Raw genomic sequence first — 14110 nt, forward strand, 5'->3', positions numbered from 1 at the left:
ACTGATAAAATGAAAGCCGAGCTGTGATTGGTTGCCATGGGCAACTGGAAATATTCTGACTTTCAGCCACTTGATAAATCTGCCCCATTGTGTCAGTCTTATTATTCTCTCGATGCACTAGATATTGCTGTTGTGGAATTGATCCTGGTGCAAGCTACAGTAAGTTCGGCTGGCCAAGACTCCCCTGTACCATCCTTCTCTACCCCCGCTTTCCAAAAAATGGTCGCGGAGGTGGAGAGAGGGTAATTTGCGACTTTTTCTGAAAATAATACACGTCACTCAATGGAAGCCAAGTTGCACAAATAGGATACAACTCTGTCTTGTACAGCAAAGAAAAATGTGGCACACCCCTTTTTGTTAGATGCTCATTAAAGTATTTATTCGTTCATAGCAGTATAATAGTAGAGCAATACAAAACAAGTAACATTCTGGTCCTTGTAGGGACCCTCCTCAGACATGGATTGCGGGGCATATTAGATAAAGATAAGATATGGTAGTGAAAAATAGCTGTAAAACCTGATGGAGTCGTAGGTCTTATGACTCCAGCAGGTTTTTACTGCTTTTTTCCCAATACCTTCATCCAGAACCAGCAGTAAACAACTGTAGTTGGGACCTTAAACCTTATGGACATGTAGGTCCTGAATAGTCTTCAAGTGCCTTAAAAAAAATTTATCTTTTATACTCATCTTGATGTGAGTCCGATGATCCTGCGTGCAACGAGTAAAGCTGGAATAATGCCCTAGCTTTACTGCACATGCACTGTACCTATGGCACTTGCACAGTGAAACGGGATTTACTACGCCGGCTTCACTTGCTGCATCACGCAGCCGCTGAAGGGCATGAGGGACAAAGGGAGTATAATGTTTGCTTTCTTTTTAATCCATTTACGCTCACTGACAGATATATACATCAGCGAGCTATGAAGGGTGTATGAAGTGGGCTTATGGGGTGAGCCCTCTTCATACAGAGATGGAGTTTGCTGAATATTGCAGCTAACACCCACAGTTAGTACTAGCACCAATAGCGGGTGTTAACCCCTGATTGGCAGCTGCGACGTCGGCAGTATTTAAAAGACAGTATTGTTGAGATCGTCTTTCCCCCTGATGTCATCAGGGAGCGGCAGTAGGTTGCCCTGACTTGCATGGTTTCTGAAGATTCTATACAATAAGCCAATGGCTCATTGCAATGAATCCTATGTAAAAATGCCAAATACTGCAATAGAGTAGTATTGCATTATACGGTAGGAACGATTTAAAAAAAAATTATATAAATTATAAGATATTAAAATGAGCGAAAAAGGCTGCATCCTTAACGGGTTAATGCAATCGCTTAAAAATACCAAACAACGATTTGGGACACAAAACCACTGGTCCGTAAGGACCTGTGGGTGGTTTAGTCTCCCAAATTGCCATGACAGGTACCCTTTAAGCGTTAGTTCACATTGTCATATAATATCCAGGTTCCTGCAAGCAAGTCTAATGACCAGAACCGACAGCATCATGGATTCAGGGCAGGGACAGGATTTTTGGCCACATACCACCTGCGTAATAAGGTAGCATATCTTATTTTTGCTATTATGTAATCCATCAGGCAGTTAGACCAGTTTTTAAACATTTTTTTTTTCCTTCTATGTTTTACCAAATATAATCGACATTCTGTAACTACACTTTGCAGCACAGACAGAAAAAAAACATAAAAACCACCCCATACCTTTTTGTACCTAAGCCATAAACCTTTGTTTGAATTTCCAAGACAGAAATTTGTCCCGTATGGACAAACCATTCAACTTGCAGTAGGCAGTGGCCTAGAACATTTCTGGGTTAGGGTTGGCTTTAGAAGAGTATTAACCCTTAACCCCGCTGCCCTTTTTCAGTTGTCGCTTTTCATGTTTACCACCCCACCCTCAAAAATACCTATCTTTTTTATTTTTCCATGTACAGAGCTGCATTAAAAGCTTATTTTCTACACAAAAACATTGTCCTTCCATGCCGTGCAAATCTTGTGAAATTGGGTAAAAAAAGTGAATTAGTCTTACCGGTAATTCCATTTCCTTAGTCCACCATGACGGCCCACCTGGAGGATGACCCCTTGACCTCTGTGGGGACAGGAAGCAGAGAAGTTAAAAGGCCCCACCCCGGCATCCGTACTCCAGTGTCTACCAAATAACTACACCGGCTTGGATGCAACCCGATTTATTGCCTGTTAATATGCACAAACAATAAAATCAAGCAAGTTTTTAAATACATTAAATGACATATCTAGGGTGGGAAAAAATATATGGGCCGTCATGGTGGACTAAGGAAATGGAATTACCGGTAAGACTAATTCACTTTTTCCCTTACGTCCCCATGACGGCCCACCTGGAGATATACCAGATGAATTATTTTTTAGGGAGGGACTACGGCCTGTAGTATCTTTCTCCCAAAGGAAAGGTCCATGTTATTCGGAATGTCCAATCTGTAATGTTTAGCGAAGGTAAGTGAAGACGACCAGGTAGCCGCTTTACATATCTGTTCAATTGTGGCTCCTCTTCTTTCAGCCCAGGAGGTAGCCATCGCTCTTGTGGAATGGGCTTTTATGGTATCTGGAACAGCCATTCTCAGAGCCTCATAAGCCTCTTTGATAACGGTTTTTATCCATCTGGATAAGGACGATTTTGAGGCCTTCTTCCCTTTGTTTTTCCCTTGGAATTGGAGAAGAATATTAGAGTCCTTCCGCCAGCTCTTAGAGACTTCCATGTACCTGAGTACTATCCTTCTTACATCCAGGGAATGCCAGCTGATTTCCTTAGCAGCTCTTGGATTCTGGCAAAATGAAGGTAGGACCACTTCCTGGTTTCGGTGGAAAGCTGTGCAAACCTTGGGGACAAAGTTTGGGTCAAGCGTTAAAATGATCCTGTCATCTGAAATTAAACAATAAGGTTCATTTATAGATAGAGCCTGAATCTCGCCAATCCTTCTTGCAGTAGTGATTGCAATTAAGAAGGCAGTTTTCAAGGTAAGGTTTCTAAGGCTTACAGATTCAATTGGTTCAAACTGAGGTCCAGTAAGAAAATTTAGCACTAAGGATAAGTCCCAGGGAGCCACTGAAGGTTTCACTGAGGGCCTGATTCGGACAGTTGCTTTTACAAACCTCTTTATCCATCTATGATCCGCCAGGGATGAATCAAAGAACACACTTAGTGCTGCAATCTGGACTTTAAGGGTACTAGTCTTAAGGCCCATGTCGAACCCAGCTTGCAGGAATTCTAAGATCTGTAAGATATTAGGAGAAGATTGATTGGGAACTGCTGGACCACAGAAAGAAATAAATTTCTTCCATATCTTCAGGTATATAGCTGAGGTAACTGGTTTTCTACTGGATTGTAGAGTAGAGATTACCTTGTCCGAAAGGCCTTTTGCCCTCAAAAAGCTCCTTTCAGGATCCAGGCCGAGAGCTTGAGATCCTGTGGCTTCGGATGAAAAAGCGGCCCTTGATGGAGGAGATCTTCCTGAATGGGTAGCATTAGAGGTTCTGCTAGAGCCATCTTCTTTAGGAGCGGAAACCAGCTCTTTTTGGGCCAGAAGGGAACAATGAGAATGACCCTGGATTCGTCTCTTTGAATTTTCCGGAGAACTCTTGCAATTATAGGCAGAGGAGGAAAGGCATATGCCAGAGGAGCGTTCCACTTGTGGCTGAATGCATCTAACTTCGAGGTGGTCTCTGAATAACTGAGAGAGTAGAAAAGTTCCGCTTTCGTATTTTCCCTGGTGGCAAACAGATCCACTACAGGTATTCCCCACCTCTGGGTTAGAAGCTGGAATACTTTTTGGTTCAGACACCATTCGTTGTGGTCTAGTTTTTTCCTGCTCAGAAAATCTGCCACCTTGTTGTCCTTCCCTCTCAGATGAACTGCCGATAAGGACTTGATGTTCAATTCTGCCCATGAGAATATTTCGCTCGAGAGGTCTGAAAGGTCTGGAGATCTTGTACCCCCTTGATGCTGTAGGTAGGCTATTGTCGTTGAGTTGTCCGATAGGACTTTTACGTGTTGTCCCACCAGAAGATGACTGGCTGTCTTCAGGGTTTCCAGGACTGCCCTCAGTTCTCGATAGTTGGATGACATTCTTTGGATATGAGGAGGCCAACTTCCCTGGAAGAAGGATCCTCCTATGTTCGCACCCCAGCCCTTTTGACTTGCATCCGTCTGGACTATAGATAGGGGCCAAGGATGCCATGGAACTCCCCTCTGTAGGTGTGTAGGAATGGTCCACCACACTAAGGACTGTTTGACCGCAGGAGTAATGCTGATGCAATTGTCCAGATGTAGGGGATCTTTGTCCCATGATTGAAGTATCCAACCTTGCAGGACTCTCGTATGGTTCTGTGCCCACTGGACACACTGGATGCAAGATGTTAACTGCCCCAGGAGCTTCATAGCATCTCTTATCGAGCATCTCTGGCGATGGAGAAAAACGTTGATCTGACCTACCAGGCGTTCTGACTTTTCTCTGGGAAGATAAGATTTTTGGTTCACAGAGTCCAGGAGGGTTCCCAGGAAAAGGATCTGAGTATCCGGATGCAAGGCAGACTTCTCCCAGTTTATAATCCATCCTAGATTCTGTAGCGTTTGGATTGTAAAGTCTCGGTGTAGAATAAGTTCTTCTCGATTTTTCGCTATTATGAGTAAGTCGTCCAGATATGGAACGACCAGGACTTGATGTATTCTTAAGAAGGCTACGACCTCTATGATGATTTTTGAAAACACTCTTGGCGCTGATGCTATCCCGAAAGGTAGAGACCTGTATTGGAAGCATAGTTTCTTCCCCTGTGGTGAGACTATTGCAAACCTCAAAAACTTTTGAGACGGAAGGTAGATAGGGACGTGGTAATATGCGTCCTTTAGGTCTATCGTGCACATGTAGGCTCCTGGATGGATCAGTGTTACTGCAGACTTTATTGACTCCATCTTGAACTTCCTGTACAAGAGATGCTGGTTCAAACCTTTGAGGTTGCAAATCATCCTGTGGGATCCATTTGGCTTTTGGATGAGGAACAAGGGGGAGAAGTGACCGCCCATCCACTTTTCTTCTGGAACAGGTGTAATTACATCCATCTGAATGAGTTTCTGGACTTCCTGAAAAATTAAAGCAGTCAATTTTTGAGACCCCAGCCTGGTCAGGATAAACTTTTGGGGAGGAAGAGATGTTAATTCTAGCTTGTACCCTTGCTTTATTATGTCCAGAATCCAAGGGTTGGATGTGATCTGGGACCATCGTGCAAGGAACCCTAGTAACCTTCCTCCCACTCTGGCGTCATTGTCTCCCAAATGAGGTTGAATTACTGGAGCTGAGGAGGAAGCCTCTACCTCTACCTCCCTTCGGATGGCTCCAGCGCCCTTGCTTGCCTTTGCCTCTGTATGAATTTTTACGATCTCTAAAGTCCTGAAAGGGCTGTTTTCTGGGTGGTTTTTTAACCTCAGGAAACCCCTTCTTTTTGTCCGCCGCCTTCTCCAGAATAGAGTCAAGTTCAGGACCAAACACAAATTCTCCCTCAAATGGAATGCTGCAAAGTTTGGACTTTGACCTGAAATCCCCACACCATTGCCTTAGCCATAGCGCTCTTCTAGTTGCAATGGACAATGCTCCTTCTTTTGCAGAGAACCTGACGGATTCACCAGATGCATCAGCAATAAAGACAGTAGCCGACTTTAAAGTTGGAAGAGTCTCTAACAGGAGCTCTCTGGGGGTGCCTTCCCTAATGTGATTCTCCAGCTCAGATAGCCAGAAGTACATCGTACGGGCAACCGAGGTAGTGGCTACATTCGCTTTTAGATTAAGCATAGCAGACTCCCAAGCTTTTTTAAGTAAACAGTCAGCTTTCCTATCCATAGGATCTTTTAGCTGGATAGAATCTTCAAAGGGCAGGTCAGTGCGCTTTGTTAATTTTGTTACCTGGACATCCACCTTGGGAGGTGAATTCCAGAATTTAGTATCATTTTCGTCAAATAATAGACGATTCCTGAATTCCTTAGACACAGAAATCCTCTTTTCAGGATCTCTCCACTCTTCCTGAATGAGTTGTTTGAGAGTATCATTAATGGGGAATACTCTCTTTTTCTGGGACCTAAGGATGCCAAACAGCTCATCCTGAATGGATCTAGCTTCTTCCACTTCTTCAATTTTTAGAGTATCACGAATGGCTTTAAGCAATTGGTCTAAGTCGTCAGAGGAAAACAGATATCTGGATTCCATTTTTGAAGCGGATAGAGAAGTGGACGGCTCCAATTCTAGAGAATCCTTAAAGGAGGAATTATCCTCTGAGTCAGGGTCTGATTCTGAGGCACATATTAAGGCCCTTTTGGGTGGGGGCCCAGGGAGGCTAAGTGAGGCTATGGAGGAGGCTACAGAAGAATGGACTTCTTCTTTAATGAAAGCACGTATCTCTTCCCTAAAGCCTGTTCGCTCTTCTTTTAGAAGGTTATCCAGACATTCCTTGCATACTGGTTTTTTATAATTAGAATTAAGCCTTGTATTGCACATGTTGCATTTACGATAGGCTGATTTCTTCCCATCTTTAGAGGGATCTTTGCTCCTCACTTTCTCTTTCGGCTCCTGCCAAGAGACAAGTGACAGCTTAGTATTTACAGGGGATATAACATATATATGAATAGAGCCCCTGCCCCATTAAACTTTAAGACACTCACAAGGCCTGTAGACAGGGGATCTGATACAGAAGATTCCATGGCCAGGACCTCGCTAGAAAAGACAGATACTTCCATGGGTCCTATAATCATAGGTAAGGGCTTATTCACATACAGCAGTACAATATATGCAGAATCAAGTACATCAACACATCAGCTTAGTGCACAGTACCTTATCGGCGTAGTGGTAGGCGATCTAGACCTCAGAGTCAGAGTGACTACCTGCGACCAAACCTTTAAATTTTGGCGCCGCCGAGCCCCCAAACGTCACTTCCGGTGCTACCGGAAGTTCACCAATGACGCGTCGGAGCACGTGACCGGAGCCACCACGCGTGCTCCGACTTCCGGGTACCCTGGAACTACGCGGAGTCGGGGGTAGAGCCGGCACAACAGTTCCCCATGGAGCCAGGGAGGACGCGCGATGCGCCGAGGCGAGGTCCGGGAACTGGCAGGGTAAGGGTCGGCCCGTGCCTGCAGACTTGTGCTCCCCCCACTGCCCCCCTGGAGGAGGCCCGTGAGGAGAGATCTATCTCTGCTCCCTGCCCTGTGTAGGGACAGGAAGACACTGGAGTACGGATGCCGGGGTGGGGCCTTTTAACTTCTCTGCTTCCTGTCCCCACAGAGGTCAAGGGGTCATCCTCCAGGTGGGCCGTCATGGGGACGTAAGGGAAAACACATTTGCATCATTTTCTTGTGGGCTCTGTTTTTACAACTTTAACTGTCTGCTCCAATGATGCCTCAAATGTATTCTTTGGTTCGGTCCGATCACATTGCTACCAAATTTACAGTGCCTACAAGTAGTATTCAACCCCTTGCAGATTTAGCAGGTTTGATAAGAAGCAAATAAGTTAGAGCCTTCAAACTTCAAACAAGAGCAGGATTTATTAACAGATGCATAAATCTTACAAACCAAAAAGTTATGTTGCTCAGTTAAATTTTAATAAATTTTAAACATAAAAGTGTGGGTCAATTATTATTCAACCCCTCAAACCACCAGAATTCTGTTTGGTTCCCCTAAAGTATTAAGAAATAGTTCAGGCACAAAGAACAATTAGCTTCACATGTTTGGATTAAATATCTGTTTTTCCAGCCTTTTCTGACTATTTAAGACCCTCCCCAAACTTGTGAAAAGCACTCATACATGGTCAACATGGGAAAGACAAAGGAGCATTCCAAGGCCATTAGAGACAAGATCGTGGAGGGTCAAGGGGTAGAAAACCCTTTCCAAGGAGTTTGGCCTACCTGTCTCCACTGTTGGGAGCATCATCCGGAAGTGGAAGGCTTATGGAACTACTGTTAGCCTTCCACGGCCTGGTGAGCCTTTGAAAGTTTCCTCCCGTGCCGAGGCCAGGCTTGTCCGAAGAGTCAAGGCTAACCCAAGGACAACAAGGAAGGAGCTCCGGGAAGATCTCATGGCAGTGGGGACATTGGTTCCAGTCAATACCATAAGTTACGTACTCTACCGCAATGGTCTCCGTTTCAGACGAGCACATAAGGTACCTTTACTTTCAAAGTGTCATGTCAGGGCTCGTTTACAGTTTGCTCATGATCACTTGGAGGACTCTGAGACAGACTGGTTCAAGATTCTCTGGTCTGATGAAACCAAGATCGAGATCTTTGGTGCCAACCACACATGTGACGTTTGCAGACTGGATGGCACTGCATACGACCCCAAGAATACCATCCCTACAGTCAAGCATGGTGGTGGCAGCATCATGCTGTGGAGCTGCTTTTCAGCCAAGGGGCCTGGCCATCTGGTCCGCATCCATGGGAAGATGGATAGCACGGCCTAATCGGAGATTTTGGCCAAGAACCTCCGCTCCTCCATCAAGGATCTTAAGATGCGCCGTCATTTCATCTTCCAACAAGACAATGACCCAAAGCACACAGCCAAGAAAACCAAGGCCTGGTTCAAGAGGGAAAAAATCAAGGTGTTACAGTGGCATAGTCAGTCTCCTGACCTTAACCCAATTGAAAACTTGTGGAAGGAGCTCAAGATTAAAGTCCACATGAGACACCCAAATAACCTAGATAACTTGGAGAAGATCTGCATGGAGGAGTGGGCCAAGATAACTCCAGAGACCTGTGCCGGCCTGATCAGGTCTTATAAAAGACGATTATTAGCTGTAATTGCAAACAAGGGTTATTCCACAAAATATTAAACCTAGGGGTTGAATAATAATTGACCCACACTTTTATGTTTAAAATTTATTAAAATATAACTAAGCAACATAACTTTTTGGTTTGTAAGATTTATGCATCTGTTAATAAATCCTGCTCTTGTTTGAAGTTTGAAGGCTCTAACTTATTTGCTTCTTATCAAACCTGCTAAATCTGCACGGGGTTGAATACTACTTGTAGGCACTGTACATAAATCTACTAAAACAAAATAAAACTTTAAAAAAATAAAAACTTTTGTACAAAAAAAAAACCAACTTGATTTTGTACAATAGCAACTTTTTCATAAAGAGCAAATTTTTTGGTCACTGTACAACCTTTTCATGACTTCACAGGGCGTGCCAATTGAAATAAAGATGGAACCGCCCATGCACTACCATTTAAATGCCCGTGGTACCTTTGCCGCCAGAATGGTTAACACCCGCAATTAGTGCCAGCACCGAATGCCTTAAAGCAAATAAAATTAACAAAATGTGAACCAAAGGTCACTATATAACTTCTGTTACTAATAGGGTTCCATGCACGGAATGGTATTTTCCATTTATGTATAGCGGAACAAATAATGCAGGAATCTAATCTCTTTCTTCCAAGCTAAAATGGCAGCTACCTACAGATAATACACTTGACAGACAATATTCATGAGGTATATATACATTTCTAATTGTATTCCATGGTGCCTGCATTTAGGACATCATTAAACTGCCCAATGGCAAAGAATAAATGTGGGTGTTTTTTGGCTAAATGCTGATCCGTACCTTGCTTATATGACACAGATGATACTTGGGTAGGGGTTACTGGCTTGTAGGAATTGTCCTTCTGAAAAAAAAATGTTGTCATTTCTCAAGGGAAATCTTCTGTCAAGTTTCATGAAAATATGCCACATTTTCTAAATGACTAATTAATTTAACAACAATTACTAATATATTTAACAACAATCACCAGGAAAGGGGATAATCAGGTTTATTCCCAAATAAGTCATAAAATTCTACTGATAGTGATAATATGCTGGAAGTCTGTATTAACAAGTCTAATCTCTTCTGTGTCATTTAAAAAATTAATAATAATACCACAAAAGATTATAAAAATATATATATATTTATAGCATCATCATATATCTGTACAGATCATGGGGTACATCTAATATTTAAAGCTTTGTGTATGTATGTGTACATACAGTATGTCCACTGAAGGAATCTGTACCATCGCATTCACAATCATCACATTTTGCACAGCTGCTATCTGTGACTCAGGGAACATCACAGACTCAAAATTTTCACTCCGCACTTTCCAAAACACTTATTAACTACCATCTACAAGAGCCATTGTCTGCCATTGATAATGACCTTGCAGCCCTATGTGCAAAATGGCCTGCTCTGCCGGCACCCACAGCAAACTCCTTTGCGTTTTGTAAATGAAATGTTGACACCAATGTAGTTAGGCAAATCTCTTCTGAGCTGTTGTGATGCGTATGAAAACGTATGTAATTACCTCACCCTTAGGCTACATTCACACTACCATATGGGGGACGTATGTACGGCCGCAAGCTTGTGGCTGTACATATGTCCTCAATAGATGGCAATGGCCGCATGGAGCAATACCGCTCCGTACACGGGAAAATGACATGTCTTTCCCAGTGTTACGGCCAGTACCCAATGCATTTAAATGGAGAAGGGTGGGGTGACCCCCCCTCCTCCTCTCCATGGCACCGAACGCATGCCTGCATGGCTATGGCCTGGCGGGAATACGTTTGTGTGAATACTGCCTTATTGTCTACAGAGCAATATAGATCAAAGATAACAGGTATCTAAATGGTAAGAGCCCATTGGATCAGTGTCATCAGTGATCTGTATACAGAGTCATGCAGAGAGGATGCATACAGCACCTTCCCTGCAGCCTCTCACTATATACAGGGGCTGCTGTGACTGATAATAATCGGGCCCCTGTCACATTACATGATCAGGCTGTCACATAGACGCACACGGATCATGAGCACAGCCCTGGCAACAGATATCCCGCCCCCACCCCTCGCTCGGCTCCCCCCCACCCCTCGCTCGGCTCCTGCCCCACCCCTCGCTCGGCTCCTGCCCCACCCCTCGCTCGGCTCCTCCATCTCTCACCTATCTCTCGGCGCTCCGCGGGAGAGACTCAGACGGTAAGCAGGAAGTCCCTCCCTGTCCTGCCTCCAGCCACACGTATTAATACGCTTGGTGATTTTTTGGGGGAGTAAATCAGCCTCTAAACGCGTCTATGACGCGTGTAGAGGCGTTATCGCGACCTCTGCTTAAGCGTGTATGTAAGCCTCCTGGGGCTGTTTTACCCTAGCACCTCCGGCTATAATATTAATCTGTAGTTCCATGTACCCATTGTTCCCCACTGCCCTACTGTGTCCTTTGTCTTGTCCGACCTGGTTCTGTCTAGAGGTTTCCAGTTACTATGTTGCACATCTTTAATGTATCGATTGTTGGTTCTCTCTACTGACTGGGGGGAACAAGGAAAGGTAAGTGAAGTTTTTATTCTTTAATACCCAGAATAGAGGGGCGCTGCGTGAGAGTGGACAGGAGGCCACAATGTGAGGGGGATGGAAGACAGGATGCAACAAATAAAGTGAGAAAAAAAGTGAAGGGAGAATAACAATTTAAAAAGGGGTATTATATGTTGTAGAGTTGCATTGTGGGGTATTATATGGGTCCATAGGGGGTTGGCCACAGGAAGGGGCATTATATTATGTGGGGCCATTAAAAACAAAGAATGTGGTTTAGGGAAATTAGATGCCATGTGATGTGTAATACGTGCACAGAAAATAACGCATGAAATCTTCTGCACACATAAACAGGATCAAAAACATTTATCTAAAATGTTACCTTTGATTTGCTGCTGGTACATTCAGGTAGTAGTGTCTTGCAGTTTTTATGGACATTTACCGCACAATCTGTTATCGAAAAAAAAATAACATTCAAAAAATGGGAAAACAATGCACTGGAGAATGTGAAAGACATGAGAACGCTTGTGTATATATTCACATCTATAGGCAAGCTAGCATGTTAGCAGCCAGTGTTAAACATGAGAGAGCCACAATAAGGCACTAAGACAACTTAAAGGCACTCAAATCGAAATTATATTGAAGAGGTTGTCCCAGATTGGAAAATTCTAGCTTATTCTTCTAGGTCAGGGGTCCACAAACTACGGCCCACGGACAGTTTCTATCCGGCCCCTGACACTTGGCACGCCAGCACCAGGCCCCCGCAGCCTTGGACAGTTGGGCAGGAGCCTCTGTCCAGACAGGAAGCTCCCGCTCGTCACTGTATGCTTGATGCGTCTGGAAACGTCCACTTGAGCACTATAACTGGAGTGATGTGGCCGAAAGACAACCCTGGCACACATCGCTCCATGCACTAGGATGCGCAGCCACGCGATGACGTCATCACACGGCCGCGAACCACACACGGCGGGAGACTTAGGTGAGAGCTGGGTTTTTATTTTTATTAAAAACAGCAGTAAAAAGATTGTGGCAGCTGGGGGCCCAATATATGACATATTAATTATGAGGGCCAGCATAGAAAATAATTATGTAGGGCAGCATAGAAAATAATTAATTATGAGGGGAAGCATAGGAAATAAGTAATTATGAGGGGCAATATAGGAAATAATTAATGGTGGGGGGGGGCAGCATAGGAAATAATTAATGGTGGGGGCAGCATAGGAAATAATTAATGGTGGAGGGGCAGCATAGGAAATAATTAATGGTGGAGGGGCAGCATAGGTAATAATTAATGGTGGGGTGCAGGATAGGAAATAATTAATGGTCGGGGAAGCATAGATACTTAACTGTGAGGGGAAGTCTAGTAATTAATGGGGGGGCAGCATATTCAATAATTAATGGAGAGAAGTCCCAGTATATTTAATAATTGACACAATTAATTAATTAATTAACTGGGCCAATATATAAAATAGTTCACAGGGGGAGCAGGATATTAAATTATTGAGGGGGGGCCCAGTGTATTACGGATGCGGTCACATGTATCGCTATTTATTTTTAAACTTTAGTCTGGCCCTCCAACAGTCTGAGAGGGACAGTGAATGGACCCCTATGTAAAAAGTTTGGGGACCCCTGTTCTAGGTAGAGGCCCCTCACATATCCATGAGGCTGTGTCTGACATTGTTCAAGTAATATTAATGAGGCTGAAGGGCAATAAAAACAGAACTACAGACAACTGTGTGTTTTAATCTAAAGAAAAAAAGACATGGGGGCAGATTTATCAAGCTGTCTGAAAGTCAGAATATTTCTAGTTGCCCATGGCAACCAATCACAGCTCAGCTTTCACTTTACCAGTGCTCATGAATATTTTAAAGGGGAACTGTGATTGGTTGCCATGGGCAACTAGAAATATTCTGACTCTCAGACAGCTAGATAAATCTGCCCCATGGTTTTTTAATCCTTGACAATATCCTAATAGGGTCAATATCCTAATAGGGTCAAGTATACAGTTCTTATTCTGGTAAACTATGGCCTTCCATATGTATGAGCTGCAAGTCACATGAACCGCCTGCAGTCCCTTTAAAGGGATTCTCCAGCAACAATAAAGTTAATGTCCCAAATGATAGCGACAAACTTGCTAATCGGTGGGAAACAAACCCCCCACAGATGACGAGAGCTGGAGTCTTTTGTATTCCCGTCATAGCCCAAAATGAAGAGAGCAGCCGGTCGCGCATGTGACGGCTGCTCTATTCATCTCTTTGGCGCTGACGGAGATCGCCAAGCACTGACCTCAGCGATCTCTGTCAGTGCCATAGATATGAATGGAGAAGCCGGCGCATATATGACTTCCTGCTTTCTTCATCCCGGGCTGCGACAGGGGTACAACGAACCCCCATTCTCGTGATTCATGGGGTTCCCATCACGGAGACCCCAACCAATCAGCATGTTAGGCCCTATCTTGTGCATAGGAGCTAACTTGTGATGTCACTGGAGAAGCCCTTTAAATGACTTCATGATGTTGTGTGTCCTGCGTCACTTCCAGGAGGTCAGTGGGCTTAGTTACAAATAGCTCCGGCACTTGATATTGGTTTCATCCAGAGGTCGCACTAACATTTTTCCAGAAGGGTAAAAATACTCCTCTCACCATTTTTGAGGAGTATTTTTACCCGAGGAGGAGTATGAAAATTTCGGTAATACACATAGCACACTCACACAGCACACGCACACAAAACACACACTCACGGCACACAGCACCGCACACACTCCACACACAC

The 14110-nt window shown here is 44.0% G+C and overlaps 2 protein-coding genes across 8 annotated transcripts in view; both read right to left on the reverse strand.

Moving 5' to 3' along the window:
• The window catches only part of ARHGEF18 (Rho/Rac guanine nucleotide exchange factor 18), a 373611-nt gene that overhangs the window by 65103 nt on the left and 294398 nt on the right, over positions 1 to 14110 (reverse strand). For all 6 annotated transcript variants that reach the window (XM_072113897.1, XM_072113898.1, XM_072113894.1 and 3 more), the window contains 2 exons: positions 11722 to 11789; positions 9616 to 9676 (listed from right to left, as the gene is read on the reverse strand). In XM_072113897.1, the coding sequence (XP_071969998.1) occupies positions 9616 to 9676; positions 11722 to 11789 (129 nt within the window). The remainder of the gene's footprint in view (positions 1 to 9615; positions 9677 to 11721; positions 11790 to 14110) is intronic.
• On the reverse strand, positions 2040 to 5266 carry LOC140067106 (uncharacterized). 2 transcript variants are annotated; one of them, XM_072113892.1, is made up of 2 exons: positions 3381 to 5266; positions 2040 to 3254 (listed from the first exon to the last, which is right to left on the reverse strand). In XM_072113892.1, the coding sequence occupies exons 1-2, from the start codon at positions 5253 to 5255 to the stop codon at positions 2388 to 2390; spliced, it is 2742 nt and encodes a 913-aa protein (XP_071969993.1). In that variant the 5' UTR covers positions 5256 to 5266; the 3' UTR covers positions 2040 to 2387. The 2 variants fall into 2 exon arrangements, with proteins under 2 accessions (XP_071969993.1, XP_071969994.1); XM_072113893.1 differs by having other exon boundaries at positions 2633 to 2858; positions 3133 to 5266.

This window comes from Engystomops pustulosus, chromosome 1 (assembly GCF_040894005.1).
Source record: "Engystomops pustulosus chromosome 1, aEngPut4.maternal, whole genome shotgun sequence".
Lineage (NCBI taxonomy): Eukaryota > Metazoa > Chordata > Amphibia > Anura > Leptodactylidae > Engystomops > Engystomops pustulosus.